At 29.7% G+C, this 23,291-nt stretch overlaps 2 protein-coding genes across 2 annotated transcripts in view; both read left to right on the top strand.

Annotated features, from left to right (window-relative positions):
* Positions 1-11,360, top strand: part of LOC129980591 (sterol O-acyltransferase 1-like) — a 97,143-nt gene extending 85,783 nt beyond the window's left edge. Inside the window, exons 6-10 of the mRNA XM_056090971.1 lie at positions 1,892-2,019; positions 5,066-5,141; positions 7,487-7,586; positions 9,618-9,891; positions 11,235-11,360. Of these exons, the coding sequence (XP_055946946.1) occupies positions 1,892-2,019; positions 5,066-5,141; positions 7,487-7,586; positions 9,618-9,891; positions 11,235-11,360 (704 nt within the window). The remainder of the gene's footprint in view (positions 1-1,891; positions 2,020-5,065; positions 5,142-7,486; positions 7,587-9,617; positions 9,892-11,234) is intronic.
* Positions 11,361-12,253: 893 nt separating this feature from the next.
* LOC129980839 (sterol O-acyltransferase 1-like) lies at positions 12,254-19,018 on the top strand. Its single transcript, XM_056091262.1, has 4 exons — positions 12,254-12,360; positions 12,984-13,113; positions 16,490-16,632; positions 18,938-19,018. The coding sequence occupies exons 1-4, from the start codon at positions 12,352-12,354 to the stop codon at positions 19,001-19,003; spliced, it is 348 nt and encodes a 115-aa protein (XP_055947237.1). The 5' UTR covers positions 12,254-12,351; the 3' UTR covers positions 19,004-19,018.
* The last annotated feature ends 4,273 nt before the right edge of the window (positions 19,019-23,291 follow it).

The following is a 23,291-nucleotide window of genomic DNA, read 5'->3' as shown; positions in this document are numbered from 1 at the left end:
AGCATCCTCCTGCTAGAGTTGGACGGAGGTTTGAAGAGGATATGGTGGTTCACTTTTCACCTGCATTTTTTAATCGCGTTCTAAATTGAAAGATGAATCCTAAAAGAGCTCCAATATAGTTTCAAAACGGGTCGTTATTTTGACAAAAGCTGAAAATCTCAGTTATTGGTTATGTACTTATGCAATTTGATTACGCTTTTATTGAAAGGATTTAAAAGTTGAATGAAAAAACATAACAGTGCAGATTTTTTTAATATTTTGTTTTTAATGAATGAATAGAATAAACAGTTTTTTGCTACCCTACCGGTTTTAATTCCAGGTGGAATTAAACCGGTAGGGTAGCATAGTAATCTTAGTTAATTTCTCATTTTTAAATCTTTATTTAACCATAAATTTATTTTAGATTTTAATTAAATGCTACGTTTTATTTTTTACTTCTATTGCTTATTATTACTTCTATTGCTATTAAAAAGAAAAGAGCATCTCATATTCTTAAGAGAATTTAATTGATTTTTGTTTTTTAAATTAATATTTTTATTAATTTTAAATAAGCATATACAGAATTAAAGAACGTAAATTCTGTATTTAATGCATGATACGTCGTTAAAGGATTCAGTTAAAATAACAATTCATTTAAAAGATTTAAAAAAAGAACGCCTGAATGTGACTTTAAATTTCTTAGTTCTCTTGTGAATGGAAATGACCATAACCCCCCCCCCCCTAAAATATGTGTCATCTAATTCAGAGTATAACCTCTTGAATTATGAATTTCTTTTAAGACCAAAAATGAATAAGCTTTGAGGATGTCGTAATTAGGGTTACGTGCAGTTGTGGTTGACTCCAATTATTGCAACATGTTAGAAAAATAATTTTATTTACTTTTAAACTTAAGAAATGAAACAAATAATTTTGATTCACTACAAGCTTCACCGAGGCGAGTGCGCGAACATTCCGAAGAAAACGGAGAGAATAGCTTTTTAGAAGCATCGTGCGTGTCAATACCCGGATGATGTGCAGCGCGCCATTACGTCCCACACAGCCTCGAAGGAGACTGTAGTTTAAAGATTCATATGGAAATATGATAGGCATTCGCTACAAGATCCTTGGAGGAATGCGTGCCCCATAACTCTAGATTTGAGACTGAATAGCCATTGGATACTTTACGTATCACCAATTATCTAACTTTCTTAAACTCATTATTTGATATAAAGGAAATAACTCGCAATTTCTTCGCAAAGAAGATATCAAGTTTACACCAGTACTATAATTTACTCATCCTTTATTCAATCCTGAAAGGTGTTTTATAATTCTGCTTTTCAGTACCAAAGGAATGTAATTTAAAAAAGACGATTTTCCAGTTACAACAATTTTGTATACAAAATCTGATTTTACATCAAGTCATAACTAGGTAAATTTATTAAGAATACACTTTTTATAATTTATTTTGGTTGATATGAATATAAATCCTCAAACAACGAATTAAAGTTTTTCCATTTTTATTTTTCCTTTTTCTGGAAAATTGGTATAAAGTGGCTTACGTTTAAATTAAAGAATTAATTTTAAATTAAATTAAATTTAAATTTAATTAAATTAAAGAACGTTTCTGAATTAAAGAATTTATGATCGCTCAATATTTAGAGCTCTGTATGTATAACGATGGATACTTTAATCTCTTTATATATTTTCTGATTCAATATTTTGCTCTTTATTCATTTCGTATGAAACAAAAACAATGGATAAACATGAGTAGATATGAAAGTAATGGATATTTTAATCTCTTTATAGGCCTTTAGGATTTGATATTTTGCACTTTATTCGTTTCGTATAAAGCAAAAACAATGGATAAACATGGGTAGATATGAAAGTAATAGATAATTTAATCTCTTTATAGGCCTTTATGATTTGATGTTTTGCACTTTATTCGTTTTGTATGAAGCGGCTTTACTGATAATTCCACCAAAAATAATCATAGACTACAATATACCACCCGCATCATCTTGCGCGTTAGTAATGGAACAGGTCGGTATTGTATTCTTTTTTATAAACCAAGTATACATAAGTAAGAGTTAATAGAGTATATAAGTTAAGAGTTAAATAAGAATTTAATGTTGTTTTTATTTCTCTTACATTTACGTTATGTTATAATTAATACTTCTCTCATTCGGTGAAACATCAGAAATCTATTAATTAATAAATTGCAAAACCATTTAGGGATGATATTCTAAATATATAAAAGATCTGGTTTATCTTTCTGTTCGTTTTAATCGTCGCTTTGCAATCTTGGATCGTTTTATATATCGAGATGAAATATGGGTCACAGATGGATTATCCCAAATGGAATTTTTTTTAAAGCTATTTTAAAATTCGAATTAATTTTTATTAACTTAATTCTAAATAATAAATTAGAATTAATAGTTGGGAAATTTTAGGAATCATCATCATTTGCAATTGGAGAGCTATAATTTATGTATCATTCTAGAGTTCAGTACCTTTCTAATTATCGTAACTTGAAGTGAAGTTTGTAACTGAAAATTGATCTGTGCAGCTTTTCTAATTTTAGTGTTTTTTTATTTATTTATTTTACTGAATAAACTTTTTTTTCAAGTTGACCTACAGGACTTAATTATTAATTAAACACCGGGCTTATGCATTAGCATTTCGCGCAATATTTGAGTTCCACGTGTTGCCATTCAATAAAAATAACAATTGAGAGTAAATGAATTATTATTGCATACGAGTTCTTTTCATATTTTTATGTGGTTTAAACGAATTCTTTTTTCGCTTCTGTATTATTTAGTTCAGTGGTATCTTGATATGATACTTGATAGTAATTGAATTATGCCTTCGAAGGTATTATTTATTTTTATTTCGGTGACAGTATACATAATAGGCAATATAATGTGGTAACTAAACTACAAGAGTTCAATATTCAATTGTAAGGGTCATTAATTATTACTTGGAACCAGTTTAAATATCAAGAAAGATCAGAAAAAAAACATTTATGTATATAGTTTGTAGATTATAAATTTCTTTTTCAAGTTAATTATTTATGGTTATAAGAAAGTAGTTTTTTTTTACAAATCTGAAATCCAGTAAAAATCGCTTATCTAGTAAAATGGTTAAAAGTTTAACAGATAATGGTTTCAGGTACCATATATCTGCTATAGTTATAAATAAATTTGTTGAAATTAAACAGAGGAATAAAACGTTAGGTTTAGAAGATAGTTGAACTTAAGATTGAAACAACAATAGTGAGATTGAATCAAGTAATAGTACTGAATTATTGCTTTCCAAAGGAGCTCAGAACTGAAATTTATGGAAATTCCAAGTAAAAGTAATTTTACAGAGCGAAGAATTATTTTAGAATATTTAAAAAAATTGCTCCAGCAATAAATGACTATTTAGAGGAAGACATAAAGCAGCTAACTGAATGCAAGAAAAGTTATTTAAATTCATAAGATATCACAGCTAGCTGGAATGAAAATGGACTTGTAATATTGCTAAAGTAATATGTTTTTTGTATCAGCACAAATCTAAAGTGAGTATGTGTATGTTACAAAAAGATTTTTAATGCTACTTGCGATGAAAAACAAATGCCGGAATGTATTCCCAGTTTAAAAGAAATTAGAACGTAAAACTAAAGCAATCTACGGGAAATATACCTGACCATATGCTCATCACTGAAGTTTTCGATGATTTGCTTCCAGATTATCAGTATTTCCTTAGTGTCTGTGAATATGTACCTCCTGATAAACAAGGTATTAATGACTTTATTAATAGATTATCAATTGATAGATAAAAAAAGATTGAAAATGCACAGACTCAATAAGGAAATGCTTTCATAAGTAAGAAGTTATAGAAAAAGAAGCAATATGAGTAAAATGCATGCAAGCTGTAATATCTATCAAAAAGTGCTTTTCAAAGACTTTGATTTAAAGTTATGTTTTATATGTAGGAAGCAAATTATAGAGCCAAAACTTTTGACAATGGCCAATTCTCGCCTACAAGCAAAGAATAATTTAACCAAAAGAAAAAATATAAGATTTCATCAGTTTTGTTTAGCTGTTGAAAAATGAAAGTAAAAGCAGTTGGCATTTCATTTTTATTGGTCTAAATTCTGTGGTTAGTCAGCACATGATATATGACAAAGCATTGATTTATAAAGGAATGCTAAGTCTTATAAAAATAAAGATTGTATTGGAAATACAATAGATGCTTTTGGCAGAGATAGTTTTCAAAACACAGCATTTGATGAAAGGGATTGTATTCCAATGAGTTGAAAAATGTTTTATATTTTCTTAATTTAAAACGAATTCTCATTTTCGTTAGCTCAATAAAAGAGAAAGTCTGTGCAATCGAATTAGATAAAAAATTTGCAGAATCATGAACGACGAAAAAAAAAAAATTCTTGGAAATAGAGAGGAAAAGTTATGCAAATGAATCCAAAACAAGTCTTTTTGGAACATATAGTGATAGATTATTCGTAGTCATCACAGTTTTTTAATACAAGCTAATAATATCATCTGCATTTTTATAATGCATTTATTTATTCAAAAATGTTTTAGAAATCTAAGGAAAACGAACTTTATTTTCCTTATGCTTTCTAAATTTTTAATTCTCGTAATGTTTATTGACGTCCAATTAAAAATGGTTTATATCCCTTGATGTATAGTAAGAAATATTCAACATTTTGGAACTATCTGATGAAGATAAGCCAATAATGACGACGTAAAATACAGAGCAACATAGACTACAGAGTTGATAGCAGATATTGATTGATAAGACAGATCTATTGCTTATTATAACATACTGATGCCTGGATAAAAAGCATTTTGACAAGTAAAAATATAGTTAAGACAATTATGATTTTCAAATTATTTGATCTTTCATAGTTTTAAATATCTTTTTTATATTTTAACTGCACATTTCATTTTGAGCGTTTCATTCATTGATATTAAATTGGAAAGGAAAAATATTATCATTTTTTGTATCAATTTTTCCTTATATATATTTTATTTCGCTTTATATCTATATTGACATAGGTTTTGTATTTTTTCCATTTCAGTCTAGACTTTTTATGAAGAGTTATGCATTTGTTCGAGAAAACATTAGCAGAGTTTTAAAGTTTAAGTTCCATCAAGGTATTGTGAAATCTCAATTGATTCATATTTTTTGCGATTCTATCTTGTTAAAGCCATAAAATTATACAATGCCGTTCAAAATTAAGAAAATTTTCGTTTCTGGTGTTTATCGTTAGAATGACAATTTTAATAAAGTTAGATTGCATATACAAGATAAGAAAATAGCTATACAACTGTAATCCATGTATAAATTATCGTGTGCAACCATCATTAATATCAAAAGATTTAAAAGAAAATCAGAATAAAGCACATACTGGCAAAAAATGTGGCCCTCTCCTAATCTATAGCTCTCGCAATATTAATTCAAATTTCAGTTTTAATAACATAAGGTTTGGTTAGATTTAGTTTGAATAAGTTATATTGACGATTTCTTTTAATGCATCACGAGATCCTCTTCTTGTGTACACAGCCGGCCACCCCGCCAACCACTGTACGAAGGAGTATTGACAGGAGCATCACGAGGGTTATTTGGGATGCAGAATACTTGAAATATTTGGTACTTACCTGCTCTAAATGTCACCATATTATTCAGAGGATGTTCGGTTCTCGATGTCATATTCAACGTGACCAAGTTTACTTGCACATAATCTGGAATTCTTTGCCACGAATCCAGATCTTAAACCTTTCCCCAAGCCACCGCAGTCTAATCCAAGATTGATAATACAGTTTCTAATATGTCAGTTGCTGCCGGAAATATGTTTGAAATGCTCAGGATCTCTAGCAGAATCAATTCATTCAAAGCAATATAAATCTTCTGATATTGTTGATGCCTGCCTTTAACAGTTCCTATCATAAAGAATTGAATCACCAATGTCTCTTTTGATTTCACTTTTTAATCAGTAATTTCTACTTTGTGTATGTGTAACACTAGCTACACATTTCTACCTGCGTTTTTCGATAAAAATCTGCTTAGTTTAATTTCATCTACTTGTTTTTACATTTTTGTCAGATAGCTTAGAATCTTTACCAAATATAATAATACAGAACACGATCTAAGTGTAGAATTCTCCCAAACAACATCAAATTTGAAACACCATTAGCTGATATTTAATGTCAAATCTTGATAAAATATTTCACTTACTACAGGTTACATGGATGACGATGATTCATTCAGTTGCTTTCCCAGTGCGCAAATCTTAATTGCGTTCGAATATTGCACTATTTATTATTTCAGTAGCAAAAATGTGTCCCACTGAAAATTTTAATGCTACAAATAAGATGATTATAAGAATTCCCAAGACTGTTAATCCTATTGTGATATCTCGGCTTTGAGAAGAAAAGATTATAAATATGAGACTCGATTTTTCTGAATATTCACTGTGTGTGTTGGCTACCTTTATGTAAAACTCGCCGTCGATATTCAAGACATTCTCAAATGTGTGTGGTGTTAAAGTGTGGAGTGTGGCTCTGATGTTTTCCTAATCATCTAATTACGATTCAAAACAATGAGATCCTTTCTCAGTGTAGTCATTGTGCATAACATTCTTTTGATAGTTAAAATCTAAAAAAAGCATTTATTTAAAACACCTACAAAAAATAAATTTAACTTAAATTAAACGTTAAAGCTTCACTAGAATAAATCCGCTGTAATCGTGCGCAGTATGAATATGACAATTTTGAAAAAAAATTTTTGACTTATTTAAAATATTGATAGTGATTTATTAAAGAGCCTTCCATTAATAAACAATAAATAAATCTAGAATCGAACATTGGTATTGTGATAATACTTTAAGCATCTTTACTTTATGCAATTACTTCGTTAATTAAAATTGGTATTACTGAAAAATCAACTTTTCGAAATTAAGAGTATTGTAAAAGTGGTTTTTATGGCTATAGCATGCGCCAAAGCTGCCTAGGAAAAAAAACGGATTTATTAATCAATTTTTATTTAAAATATAATTAAAAGTTTGATAAACCCCTTTCTGAGTACTACCGAAAAACATACTAGATCTGATTGTTGAGGGTCAAATAATTTGCGTTATCATGAATTTTGAATAATTTTTAAATTTGCATGCTGCACCAAATAATATACAGAGAATATCCAACCAACAATCACTATCAGGTTAAAAGTAATTAAATCTTTAGTACTGCGAATGAATCGTAACAAGCAATTATGCCTAATGTTAGAAAAGCTTTCCAGTTTTTTTTAATTTTATTATTTTTTAATGTTTTATATACGTTAAGAAGTTAAAATAATCATGCCTGAAAGTAATTATTAAAGAAATTTCGCAATTTTGGCAGCTTTTAATGATTTCTACTTTTTTCTGTACTTTTTATGAAATATGTACTGTTTTTGTTTTTCCATATTGAAAAATTAAAAAGCTATGTTTACCATTTTTTTTCAGATGATGATGAGGAATCAAACTCACTTCCTTGTCTAGAAGTAGGAAAACTGATATATTTTTTATTTGCACCGACATTAATTTACAGGGATAGCTATCCAAGGTAGAAGAAGGAAAAATTCTTGCATTCGTTCTTTCATTTATGATATTTTACGAATTTTGCAAGTCAGTTATGCATGTGTTTATATATATATCATCATTAAAATTAGACAAATTCTTGAAAAATGCTTTAATATATTTCTGTCTCTTTAAAATATCATCTCTATAATAGAAAAAAAAAATTACATTCGTTAATTTACGTGCAATGTACTGCGACTTACAAGATAATAACCACACACCTCTGTTTTCCAAATTTCATCATGGAATAAAAAAACGGATTTTTATTTTTTGTAAGCATGAGTGATTGTGGGGGATTCTTTTTTTTTTTCCTTTTCATATTTAGTATGAACATGAGACCTACATGCTATGTCTATGTAATAAAAATCATACCATATTCGCTACTGATTGAGAAAAATTGAATTATTTCCTCCAGTTTTAATATTTGGAAAACAGAAATAAAGGACGATATTACTTGCTATGCAACGGTATGTTGTTTACAAACAATATATATGAATTTGTGAGAATTTTTCTGTTGCATAGATGAGATTTTAAAATAGCATGAACACATTCATTCATTGTCCTTTATTCAATATAAGAAATAAAAATACACGAAATCGTAGTAGAAATAGTATTAAAAAATCATTTCCTTAATTTGATAAATGTTTTAAAATTCTAAATATTTTAATTATTCATAAATTCATTCGATATTGAAATAAAATTCATCTGCATATCAAATGAGATGTTAAAACTTTAACTATTTACTCAAGTTCATCAGTGGTGAATAGTTCTTTTATGAAGCATCGATGTAAATTAATTTCTTAAAAAAAAATAAAAAACTTAGATTTAAAATAAATTTAAGTAAAAAAATTATTTCGGAAGCGATCTTGTATGAATGTACTAAAAAAGGAATTTTCTTATTTTAATTATTTTATAATTCATTAACACAAACATCAGAGAAATTTGAGACAAATTTTTTTCTCAAATTCACTATGAGATAGTGATACTATTGCAGAAAAAAAAATTAAGGATGATAATTATATTCTGAAATATTTAAATATTGCATAATTTACTAATTTACAAGTATACTTAATTTGAAAACTCTATAATGCTTTAAAAATTGATTATAAAGTTCCATTTTTATTTCCTTACGTAGAAAAAGTATTGTAATCGTTAAAAAAAATTTTACTCGATATTTAAATAAATATATGTTAAACTGAAAACTTCCTGAGTTTGGAAAACACATTTTTGGCATTACATCTGTCTGTGACAAATATAACTCAAATAAGCTTTGAGCTAAAGGGTTGAAATTTAGTATATAGTGTTTGCACAAAATTTGTGCATTTTTTCGAACGGATTTTTTTTTAAAAATACGTTTGAAAAATTCTAGTTCGACTAATACAATTAAAAAATATCTGGCCATCTGTCAACTTTTCAGTATAATCCGTTCTGAGGAAGTCTGTCTGTACGGCTGTTTGAGCAAAAACTAACACAATAACTACAAAACGAAGAGAGATGTTTAAAACTCAGTACATAAATTTAGCAACTGTATTGTAATTACGTATCTAGTTTGGAGAGAAATTCAACAAGAGGTTGACTACTTATTGGTTTGTATTTTCAGAAACAAATAAACGCGATAAAATTAAAAACGCAGTGACTTAAAAATATCAAATTTAGCATGGGATTTGTAACTACAAAAAGCAGTTTTAAGCAAATTTTTGTTTGAATCGGTTGAAAAAACGTGTCAAAAATACAAATTCGATTTTCGGATGCTTTTAACACAAGTCAGAGATGGGTCGCCAAAAAAACTCGCCAAGAATGACACGATGCATTCAGTAAAAATGGTAAATTCACGACAAAGTTGAATAGATCATAATTAAAATAGGTCAATACCATGCAGGGTGCTCTCTGGGTTAACAGCTTTATTAGGGACTGTGAGTGAAATTTTTTGAAAGACTACTCTCTCTGGTTAAAAATAGGGAAAAGTCAAGTTAAATAAAAGTTTATAAAAGTGTTTCACTTTTTCTTTTATTTTCAGAACATCTGGTATTCGCTGGGGTTTCGTTGCCTGGAATCTTTTGCAATCATTTCTTATTGTATTGGGTGACTATATTGTCTACATTTGTTTCTTAGCGAATAGCTTCAACAAGGCGGGCATTGAACCAATACCCATGACTCATTTTGTGTTTTTGTTGGCTATTGCAATCTTCGCAGGTAATATGATCTCGTTCTTAACGTTTTATCGCATATTACACTGTTTGCAGAATGCTTTTGCTGAAATGCTGAGGTTTGGCGACAGATTGTTTTATGACGTAAGTATCTTTCTAGTTGCGTGCTGATTTCATACGTTTATAAATGTTCATAATAACTGCTCATGGAGTGACTTCTTTTAAGATTTTTTATTATGTAGATTTTAAACAATTTTTTTTTTTTTTTTTTTTTTTTGCTTTATGTGAGTGATAAATGCAATTTTCAAAATTCTTTAAAAAAAATCAATCTTACTTGTTAGATGAGTCAGGTATTTCTCATGACTTTGTTTGAATTTCAGTATTCAGTTTTATCATGATTAGTTTTGTTAATGTAACGAGATTTTCCGTTTTCACAACCAGGAAGTCCCACGGGGGAGCCCCTCGTAATTGAAAGTGAGAAGCGTTTGGCATGGTGGTTGGTTCTCGCCACCCTTGTATGTATACGAAAATGTGGGGGTGGCTACTTCCCATCGATGACGGGACAGGTTTCTTAGGGAAGGGTTGTACGGTAGCCGGTGATGGTCCTTAGGACACAACCCCAGTTCCCGGCAGTGTTGCTGTCACTGCAGTCCAATCATTCTTTTCCGTATGCCTTCGAACGGGTCGGAGTAATTAGTCTATGATTCACCACCAAAAAAGTAATATAGCTGAAAACAATTAGTTACTTGCTTCCTTTTTGAGCCTATTCTAATGCAGTAAATGAAACAAACAAACAAAAAAAAGAACCATTTTACTGGAAGCTTCATAGAATTTTTGAGGATGAACAAAAAAAAATTCTTTCTTACATTAGCTGTCCTAGTTTTAAACATCGATATTGTATAAGATTAAATACCGTTTTCTATAGATACATCCTAATATTAGCGAACAATTTAAAATTTTCATTGTTAGAAACCAAATATAGATATTGATTGTATATTTCTTTCCCATAAAATTCTGAATAACTTGATTGATTTCCTTAAATATTAAACTCCATTTTTTTGTTGTGGTGGTTAGAACTTCTAAAAAATAAGATTACTTTATTAAATTTAAGTGAATTTTTTTATTAAATTTAATTCCAAGGACTATTTTTATACAAACAAATTTTATAATTTCATTTATAATTGTTATATGTAGATATCTTTTCTTTTCCAATATTTTTTTGATATATTTGGAATAAATGTTTACAATTTTTAAAATTATAATAGATTTGAGTGTTCATTTAATTGACAATTAGCCGCCTTCGGCGGTTAGATGTTTCGTTGAGTATGTTGGTTGTATTTAACTTCAATTAAATATCTTATAATAATTATATTTATGATTTTCTCAAAAATAATTTGTTAACTTCAAATTGTGAGAGATATTAAAGCTTTCTTTAATACCCCTCCAAGGTTTTTTGTATGTTGTATAAGTGAAATTTTCTAATAAAGTCTCAAGGCTTCCTCGCTGAAAACAGAGCTGTTAGTGTAATGGACCTTCTAATGTACATCGTATTTCACAGTGATATCCTAGCCATTTCGGTTTATTCCTCATGTGAATCCCATCTCTACTATTGATATGAATGAATGTGGGCGCGCTCTAAATGACCTCGAGTTACTAAATTTTGCTCAGATTTTGAGAAGTATGAATGGGCACTTCGGAGTGATTTCTATGAAATTTTAATTTAAATTAATTAAAATAATTTGGATTTTTTAGGTAACTTCTGAAAAAATATTTTTTTGCATCGTTTTAATATCCAGACAATTATCTTTTTTATCTTTTCAATGATTCAGAATTTAATACCTGTAAGATTTTTAGATCTATATCAATATAACTAGGTTTTTAATCTATTTTGGAGAATATTTCACAATAATATTTTCATTGCTGTGAATGAAACGGAAATCGGTTTCATTGTTTCTTCCAATACGTAATCGCATGATTTTCTTTCATTGTTTCATGCTAGAGAAGAAGGATTCTAATTAATAGCTGAGTAGTTTATAGACGAATAAAAAATGAATATCGCTTCATTTAGAAGATGAATGAACTGGACATAATAGAGCTCTGACGTCATGTAGCTGAAGTCCATTAAAAAGCTACTCATACATGATGAACAGAACTTATGTAAGACTATTAAAACTACACTGTTTGAAATCTAGATTCTATTTAGTATTGTGCAGTTTTTCCTGGAATTGAAAGTGATATCTTCAAAGTTTGGCTCGGAACATTTCTATGAAGTTAAATCTTATGAATGCACGTTTGCTTTAGGAGAAAGTTTCTTATTGAGTCAGTAAACTACAACCGTGTATGCCTGTGAAAAAGAACATCCCTTGCTTTTCCAAATTAAATTTTGTTTTCTTTGATGTTTGTCTTTATCTATTTTACTCTGCTACTAATAACTGAAAGAACTGACGAAATAATGTATTTCTGAAAGTTACTTGCACCCAGAAAAGATGATACCTCGTGTATTTTTATTTAAAGGATTGGTGGAACTGTACTTCCTATAGAAAATTTTACCGATCTTTGAATATACTTGTACATGATTGGCTGTACTCCTACATCTATTGTGATATGTACGCTGTAAGTAACAAATTTATTTGCATATTTAAATGAACCACATAATGCAAAAATGCTATAAGTTCTCTGTTTCGAGAACAGCGTTAGTTCATTTTGAAGACAAGCTGAATGATACGTTTGTGTTTGTATTTTAGGGCAAATATCCATCTAGATTTAATATGCACCACACTGATGGTATTTAAATATTTATATCAAAGAAAAGAAAAGAAATCTTTAAGAAGCGTTTTAAGAATTCAGTAATAAGTTCTAAGCTGAAATTCACATATATTATTCTATATATAAACTTAACAAAAATTTTAGATATTATAAGTTAAAAAGGAATTGAAGTGGATATTTGTTTCCAAATTCATAATTAAAAAAAAGCCTATTAATAAAAAAATTTAGTGAAGAAACAATAGTAAATATTAATTTCTTTCTATATAAAATATAACGCTGTATAATTTTTAGATTGTATTAAATCTTTAATATAATCTTATTAATTGTATTAAATCTTTAATATAATCTTATTAATTGTATTAAATCTTTAATATAATCTTATTAATTGTATTAAATCTATTTTAAAAGCATCAGAATATTTTGCTTTTTAAAGGTATTTGATTATTTATCGCCGCTTCTCTTTTGTTTAGATTTTGAAAAGCAGAACTGTTGCTATGGTGTCAGTTTTTATGCTATCTGCAATTGTTCATGAATATATCGTAGCCGTTTCTCTCAGATTTATATTCCCTCCTTTATTCACATTATTTTACATAGCTGGTAGTAAGTATCCTTTTATGAATTACTTTTTTATTATTCTAAATAAAAACATATTTAAAGCACGTTTATATCTGTGCACTGTACTGCTTAAAGCACGTTTTTTTATAGGAACATCATAATACAAGATATAATAACCGTAACCAATTATATGTCATATACATAATTTTTTAAATCTGTAATGAATACCTAGAAATTTTCTTCATTTTAATCTGCAATTTCTTTTTCTTATAATATTAATTTTGCTTCAGTTTCTTTATAGTATTGTTTTCTCTACTTCATGATAACACGATTTTGTTTTCACCTTCACATTTTAAAATTATTTTCAAATTTTCAACACTAATAAAAGCGTATTTAGAAAATTTTTGATTAACCTTTTAATAAATATTTTTTAATTAGCTAGTGTAAATATTACTGTAGTGTTTGGATTTCGAAGCGTTAGGAAATAAACGTTCATAGATGGCGCTAGACCACTTGCGCGAGTGTAATTAAAGGAGTGAGGTCATTCGAGTGTTTGCTCTTGGAGGAGAAGGAGTTACTGAGCAGAGTAACACGAACGAATCTGCAATAAATTTGTTAAGTTTTCTATTTGCCTAATTTTTTCAAAGCACTCACGAACCAGCCACGACAATTACGAAATCTGAAAATCCTTTTTTCTTCCAGATTCAATATATAAATTGAGCCATGCATATGGAGTCAAAACTATTGTTTACAAGTATAACTGAGTATAAAAGTGATTATAAATTTCACGTTTATAGAAGGAATCAAATAAAGCTAATAAAAGTATTTAAAACTGCTTTGGCCTGTTTTAACAAAACTAAGAATGCCTTTTTTTGTAGAATTGAATATTTTTGAATACGTCTTATTTAAACCGTTTATAAGTGAAATTATTTTTGGATTCCTCAAAACGGATTTTAAAATATCAATATGAAAGTTGAAAGTATTTTAATTAATTTAAATTAAAAAACATTAATACTGAACATCAAACTTTATGAATAAAAATATTAAACTATCTAAATTGAGTAGAAATATTAAATTGAAAAATAACATTTATATCATATCGAATAATAACAGATAAGGATTAAACTTCTTTTTTCCTTTGGAGTGGGAATTTATAATAAAGATTTCCTATATTAAATTTGGGATATTTTTACAGTGAGATCTGAGTATAAGAAAGGACAATGAAAATTGACTTTGAAAAATAAAAAATAAAGTTCAAAAATTAACTGATTCGGCCCTGAAAGGCCCTGTATTCGTCATAAAATGCTAATTAAAAATCCTGACATGTTGTCGAGGTACTCTTTGTTCCTTATCCGGTGTGGCACCTTCCCGATAAGGTGGGAAAAATCGATTTTTAGCTGTCCTTAGACTAAAAACCGTAAAAAAGCAAAAATGAAATCGGTTTTTAATACTCCCTATGCTAAAAAAAAATTGAAATCTGTTTTTAACTGTATCTAACCAGAAACTGTAAAAAAAAAGTAAAAATGAAATCGAATTTTAACTCTTTCTAAATCAAAACTGGTAAAACCTTCAAGAAAAGGAAGTTTGGGGATGATTTGCTTGAGAAATTTTCAGTATACTGTGCACCGTTTCCTCCTGCCAGCTGAAAGAGCAAAACTGCATGTTTCACAACATATCGGAGTGCTTCAGTGGTGATAATATAAATGTGTTGCATAATGCATGTTTGCAATTCACCTAAGACCGCATTCGGACGTGTGTACACAACATTTATAGGTAACTCCACAGGGTTCAAGTATGTTGATCGTAACGGCCAAGCTGTTGGAAAATGGCGACTGATAATTTTGTCATTTCCAAAGTGAAGAATCAAGAGCTGCTTTGCTATGTTGAAATGTGCTGGGGAGTAAAAAATGGGGAGTATATGCTGGGGATTAAAAAAAGGGGAGTATATGCTGGGGATTAAAAAATGGGGAGTATATGCTGGGGATTAAAAAATGGGGAGTATATGCTGGGGATTAAAAAATGGGGAGTATATGCTGGGGATTAAAAAATGGGGAGTATATGCTGGGGATTAAAAAATGGGGAGTATATGCTGGGGAGTATCCAACATAAAAATTGTCCACATCCGTTCTGTTGCAATGCTGAAATGAGCTGGTTACTCAAAAGAGATTCATAACGTATCCTATTGACTGTACAGGTTACAGGATTCGAAGTATCAATCTGTTCAAAAATTAAGCAATCAATAATAAAGGTTGCCGTAAGCTCTCACCACACGGTGCCCTTTTGAAAATGAAGAGGTAATGGTTGCATTTGGAACATATTCTCTCTTACCAGTGTTTTGGAATTGTGAATATCGATAGAACTTTGGAGAAGTAAATGGGCTTTTTTTGTCTACAAAATGATTTATGGCTATGCATTGTCCATTTCCTTTGAAGCAAAAAAAAAAAAAAAAAATGCTCCAGTAATAGCTCCTTGTTTTGACAGATCAATAGGAAGTAACTCCTGAAAATGTGTAATTTTGAATGGGTAGTATTGCAAGATTGGCAAAATTATGCACACAGATATGTCTGAAGTCTGGAAAATTCCCTATATACTGCGCATTACCAGAGCAGTACTTGGCACTTTCTATAGTGGTGTAGCCACATCCTCCCCTGATGTCGAAACAATTGCTTTCCTCTCTATGCCACATTTCACTTCAAATGAGCCAGTCTCTTCAGCTTTATCAATCATCTTCTTCAGACCGAATGCTGTTATTTTACCGGAACCGCTTCTAAAATCCCGTAACGTCCGGGATTACTTGAAGGTAATTTTCGCATAGTCACCATTCTTGTAAAAATATTCATAGTAGAGACACGACTATCTTCTGAAACGCAGAAACTGCTTGTTCCTTATTTTTATCACAAGAATAATGTGAGCTGCGCATATCATGTCTCTGAATTTGCACCTTTAAATTAACACATCTTTTAAAGCAACAGATTTCAACATACTGTGAAGAATACAGCCCCATATATCGGTAAACTTTTGAATTTTTTCATTCATAAAACGAATTTTTCAATATGAAATATTGTGTCATTCTGACCAGTAGTTCTTTATTAACAGCCTTTTGAAAGTGCAATTTTAATTATAATCAACCGATACATTGCTCTACTATTTAAGAAATATTAGCTCCAGTATGCTTTATTTACGCTGATATTATTAAATATTCTTTTTTATAGGCATAAGAATGATTTAGCCTCTCTTTTAACCCTTATTATATGAATAATCATAATTTATTAAATGTTGGCATGTTATATCTAAATCAAAGTTACATAAATATCTAGTTTTAATTTATTCAAATTTTTCCAATTTTTGTATTCTTTTGTAACTGTTTTTTAAAAAAAAATTGCAACAAACTATTAATAAAAATCCAACATTTTTTTTTCAGTTATATTCATTTTTATGACTCGAAGAAGAACCTCAAACTTCTGGAACTTTTTCCTTTGGTTTACTTTGTTGCTAGGATATGGACTTTTACTAGTTTTCTACTCTTTGGAAATGTCTGCCAGGATCAACTGCCCGAGGATTTTAGTAGGTTTTTCCTCCTTTAATTTAGTTTTACTTCCTATACACGAAGTATAGAAAGAGAAAATATTATAAACGTCAAAAAATTGGAAGTCGAGATTTCGTTGAAACTCCACGTTTCAGAACTGCCTGAATCCGAAAAACACGTTTCTGGAAGTATACTTGTCTGTCTGTCTGTGAACACGATAACTAAGAAATGATTTGAGCTAGCCGAGCGAAATTTGGTGTATGGTTTTTACACCAAATTTGAAGATTTCTGTCAAAGTTTGAACAAGATCATTTCAAACGAAGGTCTGTCCCTTCAATTGTTCCAGTATATCTTAACACGATAAATATCAAACGAAAAAGCTGGATGGATAAAATTTGGTACCGAAATTTAAAATTGAAAGTGTATACCTGCATTTAATTTAGAACCAAATCCGTGCAGGGCTTAACCATCTTTCACAAGCTTTTCTTTACTTTTTTCTACACTTTAACGTGATGACTAAAAGATTTTAAATATGATATGTGATTTTGAAATTATCATTGAAGTTTTATGTCAAATTTCATTTTTAATTGGACGGGGAAAAAAGTAAATACATTCGATTTTCTGGTACTTTGTATTAACCAAATCCTGGCGATTAATCGCCAAAAATTCGTAATCATTGTCTTCGTAAAATTCGTAATCATTGTCTTCGTAAAATTCGTAAAATTCTTTCGTAATCATTGTCTAATATCTATTCTCTATCTTTCCAATTGCATTTGAACAGAATTCAAAATCCCAAAAATCTGAAGGACTGAAATTTGATTTATGGGTTTATTATCATAATCACAAATCTATATCACATTTTTTAGATTAAATCTATCAAAGAATGAAAAGCTTGTTGGTGTATCCGTTTGCTCGTATGTGAATTCGAAAATTCATGAATGCTTTAAGCTAATTTGCGATCAAACTTGCAGATCTGTATAAATTAAAGAATCTAACTGCTCTACTGGAAGTTGACTTGCAAAAGAAGTGCTCGATTCTTTTCTTTACGAGACGGAACTAAGCACAGAACGCGATATATTAGATTGTCGAGATGATACTTCCGTTAGTTGAAAGTTGGGGTATAACACATCCACATCTCAGACCTCAATGTTAATGACATGCACTGTTGCATCCTTGTAACTCTTTTCCTTTATAAATAAATATCTAGAAAAAAGTATCTAGAGTTTTTTTATCACTCAGCATGATTATTTTCACTATCACTCAATGTCTTTCTATCAATTTCAATTTATCACTTAGCATTTTATCTTGTGAGAAAATTATGTTGTTTTGGTTTGGGGTGTTTGAAGCCTCGAAATGCACGGGCAGAAAATCGGCGATTTATCGCTTTTGAGGCACCAGTTTTTTGCTTTTAGGGTTGTTAGAAAATGATAATGATGATTGTCACATTTGGTGACTTATAGCCAACAAAAGGTATAAAATGGCACGAATGTTTGCCATGTACCCGATTCTCCGGTCTGGCCAATAAAGGGGAGGGTCGTTGGAAGTTATCGTCCGGAAAAGCGCATAGAAGAAAAGGGAAATGAACGCGGAACAGTGAGAGAAGTATCGAAAGCTATATAATATATGTTTTTTTTTTCTTAGTTTTCAATTTTCCTGGCTAGCAAAAGTTTTTGGAGCTGGAACGATTTTGAGAGTTAAAAAAAAGTCGTTTTCTAAATATCGACGTATATGCGTAATCTGATAGTTACGTAATTGTTTAAAACCGGTTTAAACTGGCTTTGCAAGAAAAAAATCTGGCCTCGCGAAATTTTTTTTTATTGATTTTAAGATTTATTTATTGATTTTAAGATGGTCAAAAACCATCGCTTTCCTAAATGTTGGTGATTGCGAGATATGAGTCATGTGGGAACATGTTTTTCTATCGAATCGATACCACTTAATTTAAAACAAATAATGTTATCATATGATTACTTGAAATTTGCGATAGCAGATTTCAATTCCCCCCCCCCCCTTCTTTTCTTTCCACGAGTTCTTTTAAGAATGGATCACATATAATTTTTTTAAAAAGTTATATTATGATGAAATTCATTTCAGATTTAGAAATAATTATATTTAAAAAAATTCATGCTCGCATTGACAGTAGGTTCGTAGTAATAAACTAATTAGCATAAACTTTCTGCTTTAGATGCGAAAAAAATTTTGAGTTGTATTAAATATATTTCTGATTTCCAAAAATTCCAAACTAAAATGATGGATATAATAAGATTAATTGTGATCGATTACTTTATACAATATCATGTTCCTCAATAATGAATAATTTATTATTTTTAATTTCCTTTACAGGATTCTTGGCTAGACTATGCAGTTCCTCGGTTTCTCCATTGCAATGTGATATCTTTTCCAGTTTAGCGTAAAAGTTTAGTTAAAAAGTTTTTTAGTAAAAATATAACAATCTAACTCGACCTGTATTCTAAATAAATAGAATTCCAGACAATCCACTCAAAATTTAATTTTGGATATATGTCTAACATGTATTTGGAAATAGAGTGCCTCTAATTTTGGGAGACTTATTTAAGTAATATTGTAAATTAGAAATTTTCGAATATGTCCAAACTTATTTGAATATCATTAAGAGTTTATCTCACTTTCTTGAATTATTTTAAACAAACTTTTAAATCGATGAAATTAAGTATGTCTTACTACTGTAGATGTAGAGTTCTAGAAACTTTTACAGAAATGGAAGCTTTCAGGTTTACTAAATCTTTTTTAAAATATTTTAAATCAGTTATATCTGATTAATAATTATTAAAGAAAGATAATTCAACTAAAAAATACATTTTCTTTAGAACCGATTTTTTGCTATTGGATAAAAAGTTATTTGTCACTTTTTTTCACAATATGATGAATTTCTTAGCAAATAAATCTTTATTCTAAAATGTACCGCTGTTGTGATATTAATTTTCTGAAAATCTTGAAATTAAAATATATTTTCATTGAACTCACTTTCCTCTCTTTCTAGGATATATGGATTATTTTCTTCAGAATATTTTTTCACTGTATTATGCTTAGTCTCTCTTAATACTAGGCAGATTTGTCTGATTTGTATGTGGAATTTTATAATGTGTTAAGTTGAGTTTTTGAGAATAAACTTTTATTTTTAAAAATTGTGGTTTGTGTTAAATGGTTTTATTCTACTTATTCACAAAGCTTATTGAAAATGGAATAATTTTCCTGTTCGCAGTACCAAGTTTCCTTCTTTTTTTTTTTTTTTTTCCTTTTTTTTGCTTTTTATTAGATTTAAATTATTTTGCAAAAAATTAACATGTATCATTATCTATACTTATATAAAGCTCAATGTGTGTGTGTGTGTGTGTGCGTGCGAGCGTGTGCGCGTGTGTGTGTGTGTGGGTGGATGGGTGGGTGCTCTACAGGCCAGACCATTTCACCTACACCTACTAAATTTGGTACATGTATACCTTGGAGGTCACGAATGTGCACCTGGGGTTCCTTTTTTTGATTTTTAATTAGAATTTTAACTATTAATTAAAAACTAACTTTCCCGCCAAACAAATTATTTCTTTCCCCACCGCCAAATGAGTAAGGCTTCAACATTTTTTTCCAACAGCAATGAGGCTTAGGCTTAACATTTTCCTGCCGATTAATTCACACGATTCTATTCAATTTCTTAATGTTTTATGCATTTAAAATTAAAGATTATTAATTAATCGATCATTCAGATTCATTCTGAAGTACTTTTGAATTAAAATAACTCAGAATAAAGGAAATTAAAAATTTCAGCATAGCGTTACCCCAACTGGCGTAGAAAATTCAAGCATTTGCGTTACCAAAATTGGCGTTGAAAATTCAAGCATGCGTATTGTGTTCTGATTGTCGACAATGGATACGGACTTCGTTTTGAAGGTTTAATATGTTTTCGACAGATTATTTCAAAGGATTGTGTTTATTTTCTTAGTGTTTGATGCATTTAAAACTAAACATTGTTAATTAATAGATAAATTCATGATGAATCTGAGAAAATTTTGTAGAAAACTTCTTAAGATATTACATAAATTAAGAAAGATATTTTTAATTTTGCATAAGGTTTAGCTTAAATGCAAAACGACTGTGTTTTCAGTACTCATATTTTAAAAGAAAAAAAATTCATACTTTCAGTAAAAAATTTCCTGATTTAAATTGCAATTTAACCATTTCCACTTTAATTTAAAGCATAAATTCTACGGGGGCTAAAAGAAAATTAGGGAGATACATATTACGTTATAGTTGAAGGCCTTTATAATATTATGAATGAATTATATGACTATCAAAATTTGTAACTTTAAAATATATCCATGAAGAAACTATTAAAATACGAGTTACATAAAATATTTAACTATTAAAATTTTAACGAGCATTAATATTGGTGAACCGGCTGGTCGCCAAGTTTTTTCCCCCACTCTAATGAGACTATGGTTAACATTTTTCGGTTACAACATTTCTGTATTTTCCGTAAATTTATTTTTTAATTTTATTTTAAAAGTATAAGATTTGGAATAGTTCATAGTAAGTGTGGGAATAATGGATAAAAATACCTAAAATTAATGTTAAAAAAAAGAGAAGAAAAATATATTTAAAAAGTTCTTCTTTTCGAGACTCGAACTGAAGACCGGCAAAACTAGGTGGCTCGTGCTGCCGATCCGGCCACGAATCTTCGTACATGCAGAGCGTCTGAATGGTCGAAGACTCGCATTATGATTATCCACTAACAGTTTTAACACGGTGTCAATCTGGTCTAAAAGCACAATGTTTTGAATAGGAATGAATTCTGTGCATGTGCGTGAAATGGACTCCTAATATTTCTCTTGAATATAGAAATATTTTGGCAATAAAATTTATTTTAGTAGTATAAGATTTGGAAAAGTTCGTAGTAAGTGTGGGAATAATGGATAAAAATATCTAAAATAAATTTATAAAAAAAAATTTATTAAAAAAGTTCTCAGTTTCGAGAGTCGAACTGAAGACCAGCAAAATTAAGTGGCTCGTGCTACCGATCTAGGCACGAAGCTTCGTACTCGCAAAGCGTCTGAATGGTCTAAGACTCTCATTATGATTATCCACTAATAGTTTTAACATGGTGTCAATCTGGTCTAAAACCACAATGTTTTGACTGGGAATAAATTCTGCACATGTGCGTGAACTAGACTACTAAAATTTCTCTTGAATATAGAAATATTTTGACAATAAATTTTATTTTAGTATTATAAGATTTGGAAACGTTCGTAGTAAGTGTGGGAATAAAGAATAAAAATATCTAAAATAAAAATAAAAAAAAGAAAAGAAAATTATATTAAAAAATTTCTCAGTTTCGAGACTCGAACTGAAGACCAGCAAAACTAGGTGGCTCGTGCTGCCGATCTAGCCACGAGGCTTCTTACCCGCTGAGCGTCTGAATGGTCTAAGACTCTCATTATGATTATCCACTAAAAGTTTTAACATGGTGTCGATCTGGTCTAAAACCACAATGTTTTGACTTGGAATGAATTCTGCGCATGTGCGTGAACTAGACTACTAAAATTTCTCTTGAATATAGAAATATTTTGAAAATAAATTTTATTTTAGTAGTATAAGATTTGACAAAGTTCGTAGTAAGTGTGGGAATAAAGGATAAAAATATCTGAAATAAATGTAAAAGAAAAAGAAAAGAAAAATATATTAAAAAAGTTCTCAGTTTCGAGACTCGAACTGAAGACCAGCAAAACTTGGTGGCTCGTGCTGCCGATCTGGCCACGAAGGTTCTTATACACAGAGCGTCTGAATGGTCTAAGCCTCTCATTATGATTATCCACTAAAAGTTTTAACATGGTGTCAATCTGGTCTAAAACCACAATGTTTTGACTGGGAATGAATTCGGCGCATGTGCGTGAACTAGACTACTAAAATTTCTCTTGAATATAGAAATATTTTGACAATAAATTTTATTTTAGTAGTATAAGTTTTGGAAAAGTTCGTAGTAAGTGTGGGAATAATGGATAAAAATATCTAAAATAAATTTATAAAAAGAAAAGAAAAATATATTGAAAAAGTTCTCAGTTTCGAGACTCGAAATAAAGACCAGCAAAACTAGGTGGCTCGTACTGCCAATCAGGCCACGACGCTTCTTACACACAGCGCCTCTGAATGGTCTAAGACTCTCATTATGATTATCCACTAAAAGTTTTAACATGGTGTCAATCTGGTCTAAAACCACAATGTTTTGAATGGGAATGAATTCTGCGCATATGCTTGAACTTGACTCCTAAAATTTCTCTTGAATATAGAAATATTTTGAAAATACATTTTATTTCAGTAGTATAAGATTTGGAAAAGTTCGTAGTAAGTTTGGGATAATGGATAAAAATATCTAAAATAAATTTATAAACAGAAAAGTAAAATCTATTTAAAAAGTTCTCAGTTTCGAGACTCGAACTGAAGACAAGCAAAACTAGGTAATCGTGCTGCCGATCTGGCCACGAAGCTTCTTACACAAAGAGTGTCTGAAAGGTCTAAGTCTCTCATTATGATTATCCACTAAAAGTTTTAACATGGTGTCAATCGGTTCTAAAAGCACAATGTTTTGAATGGGAATGAATTCTGCGCATGTGCGAGAACTTGACTCCTAAAATTTCTCTTGAATATAGAAATATTTTGAAAATAAATTTTA

This window comes from Argiope bruennichi, chromosome 8, assembly GCF_947563725.1.
Source record: "Argiope bruennichi chromosome 8, qqArgBrue1.1, whole genome shotgun sequence".
Taxonomy (NCBI): domain Eukaryota; kingdom Metazoa; phylum Arthropoda; class Arachnida; order Araneae; family Araneidae; genus Argiope; species Argiope bruennichi.
This window is presented reverse-complemented; position numbering and strand designations above follow the sequence as displayed.

Coding starts and splice junctions, on each gene's coding strand:
- LOC129980839 (XM_056091262.1), top strand. Junction 13,114..16,489: donor ATTATTTTACATAGCTGGTA/GTAAGTATCCTT, acceptor TTTTTTTTTCAG/TTATATTCATTTTTATGACT. Junction 16,633..18,937: donor TCAACTGCCCGAGGATTTTA/GTAGGTTTTTCC, acceptor TTTCCTTTACAG/GATTCTTGGCTAGACTATGC.